The sequence below is a fragment of the Excalfactoria chinensis genome, chromosome 10 (genome assembly GCF_039878825.1).
Source record: "Excalfactoria chinensis isolate bCotChi1 chromosome 10, bCotChi1.hap2, whole genome shotgun sequence".
NCBI lineage: Eukaryota > Metazoa > Chordata > Aves > Galliformes > Phasianidae > Excalfactoria > Excalfactoria chinensis.
The window spans coordinates 17,392,036-17,406,356 of NC_092834.1; the positions used below are offsets into that span (position 1 = coordinate 17,392,036).

Below are 14,321 nucleotides of genomic sequence, written 5' to 3' on the forward strand. Positions count from 1 at the left end.
CCAGCTTAATCTTTGGGAAAACCTTTGAGATCTGGGCTGGAAATCCTCTGTGGAAGGAAATGTGTTGCAGTAAATGCTTCTTGGTGTGTTCAAACCAGCTTCCTGACAACGTGCACCCTCGGAACAAAGAGAAAGCTCTGATTCTTGCAGCAGTTCTGTAGTGAGAGCCCTGGGGAACACTTAGCAGCCTGTTGTACTCAGGAGCCTGATAACGACAAACCTCTTTGGGACTTTAAAACACTGTCAGGTTAAAAGGGGTTTTCAATCTGCTGGTGTTACCCTGAATTGGGGTGTGTGTCCTTCTGGAATCACTGGAATGGCTTTGTCATCCACTGTTGTTTAATTGATGCTATATAAGGTGTTGGTCTGAGGGAGCTGCTCAATGAAGATAACCAGAGTTGCTCTTCTTATGCAGCATTTCAAACTCCTGCTTAGCTAAATAGAATTCTGTCTAGGATTTGTCCATTGTCTTTGTGCAACTTGTGGTGGATGTGAGCTACTCTATAGACTTCTAAGAGCAGTCCTTAACCATTTGCTTTGAAATACAAAAAAGCGTGCTTTCTCAGGCACTGAACCAATGGAGGAACTTGCTGTTGTTCTGGATCTCATTCCACGGGCAAGTAAATGTATGCTTTAGGTTGATCAGAGTTGATGTCCTCAAATTTGAGAGCATCGATCCTAACATTATCAGGAACTGAGGACTTTTCTGAGGCTTTTAATATTGTGTCTACAGTAGCATTTTACTCTGTTGGCAATAGTATACTCTTATCCAACCAGGATGTCCAAAGCTGTAGAGACATGGCTGTGTAGAATTAGCATCTTCTTACTCAGTGTGTCATCGGCATAGGTGGTACATGTAATGTACTGCATTAGTAGTCAGCATTTCCGAGCCCTTTGCAGAAACATCACTATGTTTAACATGCTGTTTCCTGTAACCAAGTTTGCAATTAAAATCCGTGATCAAAGTTTATTTTCTGTACAAAACAGAATGTGTTTCAGTCTGTGTTGCACTTGGTGCATCCGATTGTGCTGTTCTGCAGCACAGTTAAACTAGAGGAACTTGTTCTTCCCAGCTAAAGGACTAGGAAATCACACAGGCAGACCACCACACTTGACAGTGTGACTGCAACTAACAGTCTGACACCCATATGGAGCCAAAGTGAGGGAGCAGGTATTGTTTGTTATTCTGATTATTCTTCTCTTGCTACATGTTTCAGACTTGGAACCATTTTCTTTTCTCCTGCCTTGTGTCACCAGACCTACAGGCTGTTGCAAAGGTAGCACTGTAAACGTGGGCCACAGTTCATACAATGATGTCTGAATGTTAGAGGTGCCTGGAGAGAGTTGAAATTGAATGGCAATATACTTGAGGTGAAAGCAGCTTTCTGAAATCGGAAGTGCACAGATATAGTTCCTACTACATACTGGTGTTATTTCTACCTACAAATTGTGTTTTGTCATTAAGTGATGAAAGCTGGTGAGATCACCTTTTGGAAAATAAGTGGCTGTAAGATAGAAGTTGCAGCTGGGAGTGTGAAGTTAAGCATTGCTTGTTAATTCTGATGGAGCCCTTAAATTAAAGCATGCAGTGTGTGAATGTGGGAAGGATGAATTGGCAGCTTGCAGTCCTCGCCCTGATCTGAGCGGCTTTTTCTTTTGGATGAGGCAGTTGGAGCAGAGGACCTTCAGAAATCCTTTCTAGTCTGAGCTCCCTGATTTATAACCCAGGAGCCGGTCGTTTCTTCATGTGTCTGTGTGGAGGAGTTTCTGTTGGCTGTGCAGGATGTATTCCCAGGGCGGCCTCACAACGGAGAAGGCTCGGAACCATTTACTTAAAGGCTCCCTGAATTTTTACTTCAGCAAACGAACAGAATTAGTCGGGCCATAAATCTTTTTTGCACGTCAGACTGAGCAAGGCTTCCTAATGCACTGGGGAATGTTGGTCTGAATCCAGACCACGTTAATCCTCCTGTCTGTGGACTTGGAGAAAGTAATCCTCAGGTTTCCTTCTCTGTGCAGTGAATCTAATGCTCCATCAAGGGCTCATGCATTTTGTATGATGCTCTCTGGGTAATGTTTTCCTCCATAGCAAGTTGTAGCCTGCATTTGTCTGTATAAAGCTGCAAGATGAGATTGCAGGAATTAGGTTCTTGAGCAGTGAGAACCCTGTGAAAATTAAACCCTTTGCTTATCGGTGGTATGAAACCAAACCCGCTTCTTATGGGTGATATGATTAAAGGCTGAGTTCTGGTGATAAATGAGTGGGAAGCCGTGAAACTCGCTAGATGATGAGCGAAATCAGGTGGTATGTTTTAGTGTTCTCTGTAGAATGGAAGTATTTTCACCCTTCTTCTCTATCTGGAGTATAGGCTGTCACGCTTATGTACAAATATAAATTAATTTCAAATACTTCCTTTTAATAAAGGTCAGTATTGGAAAGGCACTAAATATTAATTAGGCTGGGTTTTTGTCTGCCCACATGAAGTATGAGTGCGATAGGCTGTCAGAGGGATTGTGGTCTTTTTCTCTTCCACTTGGAAAAATTTATCTCATAATTAACACCTTTTCAGCGAAGGAGAAAAAGGTGTGAATTAGGCAGAGTCCCTGTTAAATAGCAGACTGTTGTTGCTTGGGCTTCTCCAGATGATGGATGCAAGATGGGAAGAGGATCTGGATGTAGCTCTTTGATAGCTTGATACAAGTTACAGGTGAGATTTATCAAGTAATAAAGTTGGAAATTGGCTAAAGTGAAGGAAATCAAAGCCACCTTAGAACATATGAATACATGTGATTCAGTACTATAATTGAGTCATTTCTTCTTCCCTTCCTGGAACTAGGAGGAGCGCCAGCTACCCTTGGAATCCCGAGATGATACAATTGCGGCATTTCAGAGGCGTGTTGGAGCGTTTACATTGGGTTGAGTTGTTTCTTCCATCATAAATCCTCATAAGTGCACTCTTATATCACTTCAGGACTAAAGGTCCAGCGGTTTATCTGCTGTGTATACTGGTGGCATGACTTCACCTCTGCACAGCCTGTGCTATAGTTTCTAGTAGCAGTTAGCGAGAGGGTATCACAAGAGCTTAAAAACTAAAAGACCTTATTGAAAACTTCAACCTTAATGCTTACTTTTGGTGATAAAACCTCAGTATAAAGAAGATGATGGTGTTTGCTGGTGACATCTGTGTCTCATCTGGGGTATTTTGGGTAACACTGAACATTGTTTCAAAAAAAGAGCTGGGTTTGAACTGTTTTCTTTCTTTCAGTATCTGGAATTCAACACAAGAATACCTGTGTATTCAACACAAGAATACCTGTGTATTCAACACAAGAATACCTGTGTTTCATGTAGTCCTGGCTGCTTCTGTCATTGTGCTGGGACAGGCCTAATGTTACCCCAGCTGACATTCATCTGCATTTTCTTAAAGACAAAACCTGTTTTTATTTTTAGCATCATTTTCTAGGTCTGGATGTTAATTTGGGTTAATACGCTCTCTCCTCTGCTTCTCCAGTGCCATTGGCATCGATTCCTTAGCAACTTAGTGCATCTTGTGTGGAGTTTCAGTAATGAGGGGGTATTTGCATCGATGTCACAGTCGTTTTGCAGCTAAGGATGACTGATAAGGATGATACCACCTTCATGCTGTTTTTTGACTGTGGGTGTATTTTGTACTAATTGTCAGTCTGTTCAAGATCCTTTTTTTGTGTGCTCATTTAAGCAAGTGAGGAGTTTAAGCGCTTTGGTCACTGTGATACTGGTTTAGAGCTATTCAGGATTGTCTTCTGTGTGTTTTTGCGTTGGTCTCCTGCCAAGGTAGGGTACAAGGTGCTGTAACAGGCTTCAGAAGCTGGTCAAAACAGCAGCTCAGTGTTTCTCCATGCCTCCGAAGAAGTGCTCACCTCGTGGCTGTATGCAGAGTTCAGCTCTGTGGTTACACGCCAACATCAGCAAGCAGATGAGCTTTATTGCATCTCCCACACACATTCTTAGGTGGATGCTGCTGGCTCTTCTCTGGGTTCTGTCACTAAGGGCAGTGTGTCCAGGGCTGCAGTCATTTGAGTTGGAAATGAGTTGGAAAGGGTATTGCTGGTATGCAGAGCTGCAAATCATTTATGTTCCTAAGCTGGAATGCAGCTTGGCTTGGCCTCGCTTGCTTCTGTCCAACAGGTCGCTCAGATATTGGCCAGCCAAGAATTAATCTGAAAAGGTTTCTTTCTTTGATAGAGCCTCATCAGTGGAAACAGGAGTAGTAAAGCTAAGCTTCTACACTTAAAATCTTCAGCCTTCTCATCTGCTCTCCCCTCCTGAACTCCAGGCAGTGCAGAACTCTTCTGTCCTGGCTCTGAGAGTCTGCTTTGTGTTTCTCTTGCTGCACGTGGAAACTTCTGCCTGCCCTTTGTTCTTTCTGTTAGGCACATAACCATAAATTATTAACAGAAGTTTTTGGTTGGAAACATAATAGCGTGCTTTGTTTGGTCCATCTTCTGGACTGTCATACGTTCTTTTACTTGTACTTCAGAATATCTGGTAAAAAACGTTGTGAGGAATATTTAATGCTGGATTATTCCTTGTTCTTTTGTGCACTACTGAAATTAACCTTTAGAAATACCACAGAACACCTTTTTCTTTGAATGAGGAAACGTCACTGTGTAACAGAATAACTTGCAGATGGCTATGAGGGTAAATACAGCTGTCATTGATACTACTGAAACTTCATAACAGTATTTTCTTTTAAGCATTTGAAGGTGCCTGTACCTGCTGTAGCAGAAAGTAATATCCATGTAAGACTTGGGCTGTTCTGCTCCTCCTTTGGGATCTTGAGGTAGGATGGATCCATTGCCTCCTTTGCCAAAGCTCTGACCTTTGCAAGCAGTTGGACCGTAACCTCTCTTTTGCTCTGTTCTTCTGACTGGGGCTGACGTTTGCATGATGAAGGTTGAAATTCTTCTTGCCATGGGTGCTTCCCTACAGTTTTTTAACAGATGCCAATATAGGCAGTTTCTCAGTTGTCTTATGGTACTAGGATAATCTTGATATGCTTCTATTTTGCCGTACAGTCTTTATTCTGATGCTCCTATTTCTAGGGCTGTGCAGAACATGACAGTAACAAAGCAGTGAGTGCTGTGCAGAGGAGAAGACCAAGTAAGGAAACTGTTGGGCTCGGAAAACCTCTTATGTAAGCAGTGAAATCTGTACAGTGTCATTTTCTGTTTGGTTTTGAACAATTACGGAAATCACCGACAATTGCCAAAAAGCAGGAGTGCTTCAGTTTCCAGGCTCCTGTTGTGTTGCAGCAAACATTCAGTGTAACGTTCAGCTTTTTTTTTCCTTCAGCCCTTTCCCTTGATGTGTCTGCTGGGTTCTGGCAGGTCTCAGCATTTCTGTGGCTCCTGGCTGGGTGTTTTAATCAGAAATGTCCCTCTGGCAGATGTGCAGTAGCGGAGAGCCTTGCCTTGACTTACTGATGTTATTTGATACACTGTCGTTGCTGTTTCACAACTACTGAGCAGGCAAGTGTTAGCCCTGGGTTCTTACCTAGAGATCTTAATGGCCCTGACAGTGCTTTGTAACGCTCAGTTTTTCTTTATCTGCATGAGGCCTTTTCTGCTGCCTTTGTTCCCATTTTTTTTTTCCCCTTGGAATTTTGCGTCTAACCTGGATTATCTTTTGAGACAGCACTTTTGTGGTGGGTTGGAGGAGATTATTGGGGACGTGTGTATCGAAGGCATCGTTTCTGAGTTCTAGATAGTGTTGGCATTGGAATTTATCATAATCTCAGACATTGGTTTTCAAGAGGATTGGGAACTGATGGAAACTCGGGGTTTAGAACTTAAACCCTGATAATATTTACTAAGGGGTCCTTTGGATGCTGTCATCCTGTTTAATCTTTTCTTTTTAGGGTTTGTGCACAAGTTGCAATATTTTAACAGTGTAGCTAATACAGCATCACCCTCTTAAGGGAAAGCTTTTACCAGTCTGCATCACTGTGAGAGCAGTAAGCTGTGGAGAGAGGGTAGGCTGTAGTGTGCTGTTGCTTTCACCCTTTGCATCCAGTAAAGCACCTTCAGACAGGTTTTGCTGCTTGATTTCTGCCTCTTTGGAAATTTCAGGGTTCCTTGAAATGGGGACAGTCCAGCAGAGCAGGATCATAACCTGGTGTGCTTTGTGAGCTGAAGCAGAGCTGTGAGAGCAGTGTGATCCTTCTTAGCCCCAAGGGACAGCACAGTGTTCTTAGCATTGTTTCTAACTGCTGGTAATTGCAGCTCCTCTGTTGCAACACCTTTTCCTGCAGCAATGGATTATTTGCAGCAGTATTTCTGGGAGCACAGAGCTCACCTGTCTGTAGTGCTGGAATGACAGGCTAAGAAAATCCTCGTCGAATGGGTTTGTAATTGGAATGATTTCTGGTGCTAATTGACTATTTTGCAGCATTTATAGCTGTGTGAAGGGCTTCCTAACGTGTGTGTGCACTTCAGATATTTTACTGTTGAATTGTCTTAACAGTCCTCATCCCAAAAAGAAACCATGTTTGTTTTTCTTTGGGTGGGGGGGATGTTGAATCAGTCTGTAGTTTGTGTGGCACTCTTCCTGCAGCTGGGAGCCCTGCTGCCCAGGGAGCACAGCCATCTGACGGGTTGTGCTACATAATCTGTCTGGCCAGCTGCATTGTAATCTTTTAGTTTTAGGGGGAGGCAGGCGTGTGGGGGGAGATCGGCTTTAAGGCAGCACAGTTTTCAATGGATACCTTTGAAAATAGGATTGAAGGACAGTTTAGCGTGTCTGTGCTCTTAACGTTTCTTGGAAGCCGGTAAGTATTGAAGGATTTCATGCCATAATAAGAATATTTTGACCTGATTGTGAACGTCAGAGCAGCATCTTGTTTCAAGAGGCAAACATTGTATGGCTTCTGGAAATGAACAGCACCAAATGTGCTCCCTAACTAATGGGGTGACCTTCCTGCCTGTGTGCATACAACTATGTCCTTTTCACCCCCATGAATACTGTGCTCTCCAAGTCTTAACCGTCAGCTGTGAATGCTCAGTGTTGTGCTTTTTCTCTAAAAGTCATGTTAACAGCTGTTACTGTAGATTGCTAATGTCTGATCTGACTGTTTTCTGTACCTCATTGCTTTGTTCTTTATAAGATCTTTTGTTTTCTGCTGCTCTGTCACTGCGTTTCTGCTGCCCCTCCCTCTAGCTGGGTTTGTCAAGTCGCCCATGTCAGAAACTAAGCTCACGGGGGACGCCTTTGAACTGTACTGTGATGTGGTTGGGAATCCCACTCCAGAGATCCAGTGGTGGTATGCTGAAGTCAACCGGGCTGAGTCTTTCAAACAGCTGTGGGATGGCGCTCGGAAGCGCCGTGTCACCATTAACACCGCCTACGGGGCGAACGGGGTGAGTGTGCTGAGAATAACCCGCCTTACCCTGGAAGACTCTGGGACTTACGAGTGCAGGGCCAGCAACGATCCCAGGAGGAATGACTTGAGGCAAAATCCCTCCATAACGTGGATTCGAGCCCAAGCTACTATAAGCGTCCTTCAGAGTGAGTTCGGCACCCTACAGTAGTGGTACTGTAGTATCTAGAGGCAGTCTAGTGTCCTTACCTTCCCGATGTCCCCGATTGACCCCCTGCTGCCTTGTCCTGCTGTTGTGAACCCAAGACCGTTCCTCTGCCTGTAGTGCTGCCGCCTGTCTGTCTTCTACAAGGATCAAAGGACTTGGGACAATCTGGGGATGTTTCTCATAGCTTGTGTGTGAAAGCAAGCCTGTTACTGAGTATGTGCTCCTTTCCTGCCCCCATTAGCCCTGTGGTAGGTTTCCAGCCACCCCGATGCTAGCTTCTCCATGAGTGCCTTTATATTTGATTTCTATGTTCCTCCCGGGTCTAACTACTGCATTTTTCTTTTTAATTTCTTCTGTTCTCTTTGAATTTCCCCTGAATGCCTTCCTCACGTGATTTTGGTTGCTTCTGTAGAGATCCTTCCCTTTTTGTTGTGTGTGACTTTTAAATGTTTAGATTTTTCCATGAAGTCGTGGTGTTTCTTTTCCTTTCTGAACAGCAGCATGTTTCCTGATGAGTTCTCTGATGCAGCAGCACTGAATTTATCCAGCTATTCATAATCCAGCCTATGAAAGGGGGGAAAATAAAAGCCCTCCTCCAGTGTTGAAGTAATAACCTTTGCTAAACAACTGTCGTCTGAGAATGTGACCTTTAGCAGAGGAAAGCTTGCAAAAGCAGAGAATATGGTAGACAGAGAATTGCTTTTTGGTGCCTATAGTTCCAAGTCCTTTCAGCCTTTGGCTGGCTTTTAAAGCCAGTGCTGGATGAGAGTGGAAATTTATATCATGAGAACTGGTATAAAAGAACCCTCTTTGATTTTGTGTAGGGTGATAGATGACAATCCTTGTTTGCTACCAAGATAAAGCAAATGAATAATGACTTAAAGGTAGAGCAGCTTAAACCTGCAATGTGGGCCTGGATCAGAGACCCTTCTGGGAAGTGGAAACAAAGTCCATGCATGTGGAAAAATGGGCCGCCAACCCAATGGGTATGCTTGAGAAATGGAAGTGGCCTTGGGTTGTTGAGCTGAAACCCCTTTGGCTTTCAGTCCCAGTGCTTGCTCCCTCTGTCGTCCTTTGGGGACCAGGTCCTGAAGGACTTAGGTCTGTAGACTGCCTGCATTGACTCCAGCAGCAAGAGCTGAGTAAATGTAGGAAATGATACTGCCCTAAGACAAGGCTGAAAAAAAATTGTCTTGCAGGAAGTAACATCTCCTGGAATGCCCCCTGCACTAAGACCCTTAGTTCCCCTTGCACAAGGCCAGTCCCTGCTGTCTGTTCTCCTCTCAGTGTAGTGCAGTCAGTTCTAGCAACTTACAGAGGGAGAAAATCCTTTTCATATGACACGCCAGTGATGGTGGCCACGTCACTTGGGAGTGAATTGCGGTGAAGATGTCTCCATATGGAAAGTGGGTTTTTCCTCTCTCAGGCCGTTGAAACTAACCTACTCTGGGGACTGAAGGCTAACCTCTCGTTTTCCTCCCCAGTTCATGTCATCTCCTTGCATCTGGTGCTACTAATTCTGGATTGTGTATCGTGACTTCATTGCTAAGTGCCTTGTGACTGGTGTAGTTATTCCAATTCTGTGTCTTATTCACGCTTGTGTGTGGGGGAAGAAGTATTGAACTGAATATTTTAATGGTTTTGCTCTGTGACATTTTATGTTGAGAGATGTGACCTACTGTTGTTTGGGAGGCAGAACGCTTTGACATCAAACTCCTGCGTGTCCCTGCTGGAAACAGATAAGAGGAGAAGCTGACTTCCAAGCAGATGGGGAGCATCGTATCTGACACTGCCCCTAATGTCTCCCAGCTGTACTCTCTGTGTGTGAACACAACCTGCCTCCGAAACAGGAATTTTGGCTAAACGGGGCTGGAGTTTCCAGCTGATGGTGCCTGGTTTGCTGTGGGCCCTGTTTGACATCAGCACCATGGAAAGAGAACATCAGCTGCATCAAAAGAGCAGAGAAGTCAAGTCCCACTTAGTTTTGAAAGTTAGCACCCAAGAGCGAGACCTGGCTTCAGTCTCATGGCTGGTTCGGATAATGAATTTTGCTTATGGATTATTTTACAACCGGATCTTACGTAAAACAAGCAGTGCAGATGATAGATGTGTGAAAGTAACTCTTGCATCTTGTTCTTTCAGTTTGACATCTTTGTCTGGTCGTCACTGATCCAGTGATATTCCATGTGCAGTTTGTCTTACAGAACTGAATGAAGTTAGATCTGCCTGCTTTCATTTATTACAAACTAAGATAATATAAATGCAGGTCAAAGATGTTGGATGCATTTGACTTCAGTCCTCTTTTCAACTCCAGAAAGTTGTAAGTTACCTGTGAGAAGTGTCAGGGGGGTAAAAAACAACGCAGCTACAGCACCAGCAGTTTTTCCACAGGTAAAATGGGAGCTGTAATTTAAATAGCTCTGAAAAGTAGATTTGTGGCCTACACACTGAAACGAGGAGAAAAGGATATGCAGGGCTTCCACGTGGCTCTGTCAGGGTTTCAGAAGGTAGATAATTTTTTATGCCTGCCTCTCTGGGCAATAATCAAAGCGTTGTATTGGATAAATGGATGTTTTATGCAGTGCAAATTGCTGTTTTTTTGACAGGACTGCTATTTTCCCCTCATCATTCCATTAAGTAACTTGTTTTCCAAGTACTTGTCAGATGAGCATCCAGAAGGCTGCTTGGGTATGACTGAATTTGTATTCCAAGTATCTTATGGCAAGGCAAAGGGGGAAAAAAAAAACCCAACTAAAAACAATTAAAAATCCTTTGCTGACATGCAAAAATCACTGAGATGTTCATTATTGACCAGCTTCTTCACCTTGCACTTTGCTGACCCAGCTGCAGAGCAGGAGGCTCTTGCCTCGTTAACACATTTAGGTATTCTCAGCAGTCTAATGGAGAGAATTCCTAAATCTCCCTAAAGCTTTGTCATACTCTGTTCTGTTTTAAGTGAATGCTTGAAACTGTGAGCCCTGCAACGTGCTGCAGCCAGCAAGGAATACCACGTGTGGTCTCATTATGAAACGAGACTCGCTTTTTTCGTCATAAATGTTTATGGTTCAGGTTGCTTTAAAAACCTCACTACAGTTTTAACATCATTTATATTCCTATATTTTATTCTTAAGCATTAAGGCCTGCTTTCAGCTGTTCTTCTTCAGACTCGTGTCTTATTCAGTGGGTGTTTGGTCTCTTTCCACATACAGGAGAAGATGTTCTGCATCTCTCTTGCATTTAAATGTAATTTAGCTCACTTGCTCTGCATGGCTTTGTAATAGCAGAGCGATGCTCATGTCTGGCATGGAAAGATGGGCAGGTGCAGACAGGATAGATTCCTTAGGTGGCCATTAGAGATTTTTATTAGTGAAATGTTACTCAGAAGACGTGCCTTGGAGGGCTGTTCTCTGTAGGAAATGGTCTTGTTTTAAATCTCAGCGCAAGCAGAGAGGCTGAGTAATAGCCAGACTGAAGATGCTTCCAAAGGAACAGCTGATTTCTTGTGTGTATGCCTTTGGGACGTATATTTACCTCTTCCTTGTTCAGCGGTGTTTAAAAATGATTGAGCTGCACTGAAATCCGTAGTGATGTTACCAACTAAAATGAATATGTTTTTTCTTTTCCCATATAGGGGAGCTGATCCGTAAGGTGTTGCCTTTGCTCTGGTGGTCAGCTGTTTTATTGTGACTTTCTTGATGTCTCCCAAATTAGTGCAGTGACGTTCCTCGTGTAGTCTCTTTTCCTTTCCCTTTCCTCCTTTGAATTTTAGATTAGCGTGGCACATCTACCAGTGAAGATTTCTTGCTACTTAATGCCTTGTTTTTTGCAGAGCCAAGGATCAATGCCAGCGAGGACGTAACCATCCAAGTTTATGGCCAGGCCGCCATCACATTACAGTGTAACCTCACCACCAGTCCCAGCCCCCTCTCTGCCAGCTACTGGGTGAAGAATGGAGAAGAGATTCCTGGCACTAGAAAAACCTCAAACACTACAGAATACAAGTAAGTCTCCTTGGGAAAAATCTTGTGTTATGTTGGAGAATGCCAAATCTGGTAGAGTTTCAGCTTCGGAGTAGCTGTTGGGATGCTGGGACTCCTGGGTTCCTGTCTCAGTGTCCCGGTGGTCATACAGATCTGTGTTAAGGGCTTGGCAAAAAGCGTGTCTGTGAATATTGTTGGAATAACACAGCTGTCCTGTCTGGGTCACTGAAATGTAGCACCAAGTAGCGCACAGTAGGCTTTGTTGTTATAGATTCATTTCACTCTCAACTCCTTCTTTTCTGGAGTATCTAGAACACATGGACATAAGTGCAAACAGCAAGTCTAGCTTTCCTTCCCTCCCAGTATATTGTGCTCTTATCTCTGTCCTTATATCTACATGAAGATGAATTTTCAGCTGTGCATTTCTGTTGTACAGGGATAAATCACTGCAGCAATCAGCTGGTTTAGTCATTTCCTGACCTTGGAATGTGAAGAACTGTTCTCTGAGTGTTGTCAGAGCAGTACTTTGAAATGATACCAAATCTTGACTAAACTAGCAGAGTTCTATCACGTGCTTCTTGTCAGTATATTTGTATTTTCAGCATTAATGTGTTCCACGTGTGTGCGCTCCAGATTTGTATCTACTTCCCATCTACGGATGTGGAGGAGAACAGAATGTATATGACTGGCTCTTCCATTTCTCTGTAGGTTGCACTGAGCAGAAATCCTTCCAAGGTTCCTGCAATGGGACTTTCTAGACATGGAGCTGATGAGAGCATACAGAATGTGTTCAGTGATGCCACCAGATATCTGTTCTGTGTATGTGGTTTCCTTGCTGTTTTCCCTCCCAGGCTTTCATTTCCTTCTCTTGGAGCTAGAATGGAACTCAAGCACAACCTTCTGTTCAGTGCTAAGCTAAATTGGGAAGCACTTAGGGAACATCTTAACCACCTGTGGTTCTCTTTGGAGAAACAAGACCAGTTTTGAGCCTCCTTTTTAGCTGTTACAAGCACCAGCAAGAGGAGCAGGGTAATGCCTGCTGTATTACAGTGCATCTGCTCTACTGTGCCTTGTCTGCTGTGCGCTTTCCTGGCTTCTCTGTATTTGCCACAGTTCTGTGGGCTCTTGACTGCACAAATGGCACAGAATTAAGAAATACTGAAGGTTTTCACTGCCTTGGCAAGGTGAAAATTCACCACAAAGTTATGGAAGCTGTACTTACTTTTGACGAAGCTGTGTTTGTGCTGTTCCTTTTTACATTCCACTACAACCCACCTTGCATTATTTGTTTGGGTTTTGCAGTTAAATATCCTAGTCCTGTAAGTAGATGCTGTTAAATACATAACCACATACTCAGTGTGGCTGTGCCTGAGATTTAAAGGCTTTATCTAGAGTTGAACTTGATGAGCAGCCTTGTACAAAAGCACCAGCTGGAGTGATGGAAAAGGCACATTGCATCAGGATAATGGAGGCTCACAGGTTACCAGAAATTGCCTAGCAAGGTTAACTTCTCTAAGTTCTGTTCCAAGCTGGGGGTGGGTTTTTTTTTCCTTCTGAAGTTCTGTGTCAGGCTGTAACATTTCAGAACTGCATTTGATGTGTCCATGAACTTCTGGTTTACTTTATTTTTCAGATCCAGAAATATCAAATTAGGTGAGGATTAATGGAAGCGGTGGCCAAATAGTCATAGTTTAGAGGTTATTTGTCTTGAGCGTTTACTTCATAATCAACTGCTCACATTATATTTCGTTTCCTTTTAAAACACAGGTTTTGGTTCTTAGTGTTTCAGTCACTAATTTGTGGTGGTTTGCTCTCTCTCTATATATTTATGTATATATACACACACACACATATATATAACAGACTACAGAGTTAAGCTGAATAAAATGTCTATCTGCTGTCTGCTGAAAAGTCTATGGCTGTTAAAAGCTGTGCTCTTCCTGGAAACACAGGGCAGGGGGAAACTGTTGGCTGAACACACTTGTTTCAGGCTCCGGTCTGTCTTGAAAACTCTGCAGCTGTATCAGTTTGCACTTGTAGCAATGTCGTAAATCAATAAAGCTCTTCCAGAGGCTGCATAGTTTCACTCTTTATAATGGAATCTATGTACAACAACAACAACAAATGTTGCTCCTCGTCGCCACTTAAAAATTGACTGAAAAATGGAGACCAGAGTACACTTATTTAATATTAGTGCCTCCAACAGTTAGAGAAACAGAGGTGTTCTGGGCATCCGTCTTGAGCTTTGGGACAGCTTCCTACTGGAAATCTGCAGGTAGGCTTTGCCCCATAGTAGCTGGGTGAGGACTTTGCCACCCTTGGCCTGCCCTGTCAGCATGTGCTGCTGTTCTGACCCAGTGCTTTTCCAGCCCAGCTGCCAGCTAAATTGCAGTTATGGCTTTGATGTTCGACCATCCTTTATCATCAAGATAATCTTTTTCAACTCTGGAAGGAGGGTATTACCTTTATCTGAAAGGCATAAAGTTTATAACTAACTTTAAGTTTTCACTGATGACTCTGGAAAGTCAGTGCTGTAAAAGCAGTGGAGACTTGAGTGAAAGCATAGTGTCAGACTGGGCAGCTTTTTCCATGTGACTAAGCAGTTTCCATGTGTCATTAAATTCTTTTGCTGCAGTGCTCTTCTCCAGGATTTCTGTTCATCTGTGTCCTATTCATTTAATGTTGTCTTATTTTTAAAGCCTCTTGGATCACTGGGGGCATCTCCAACAGTATTTTGTTTATTCATTATGGCGCTGGTAGGCCCTGTGTCACTTG

The 14,321-nt window shown here is 43.3% G+C and overlaps 1 protein-coding gene across 5 annotated transcripts in view; it reads left to right on the forward strand.

Annotated features, from left to right (window-relative positions):
- Positions 1-14,321, forward strand: part of NPTN (neuroplastin) — a 46,795-nt gene that overhangs the window by 12,852 nt on the left and 19,622 nt on the right. For all 5 annotated transcript variants that reach the window (XR_011904905.1, XR_011904906.1, XM_072345998.1 and 2 more), the window contains exon 2: positions 11,396-11,567. Coding sequence is in view for 3 of the 5 variants with exons in the window: in XM_072345998.1 (XP_072202099.1) it covers positions 11,396-11,567 (172 nt within the window). In the remaining 2 variants the exon portion in view is untranslated. The remainder of the gene's footprint in view (positions 1-11,395; positions 11,568-14,321) is intronic.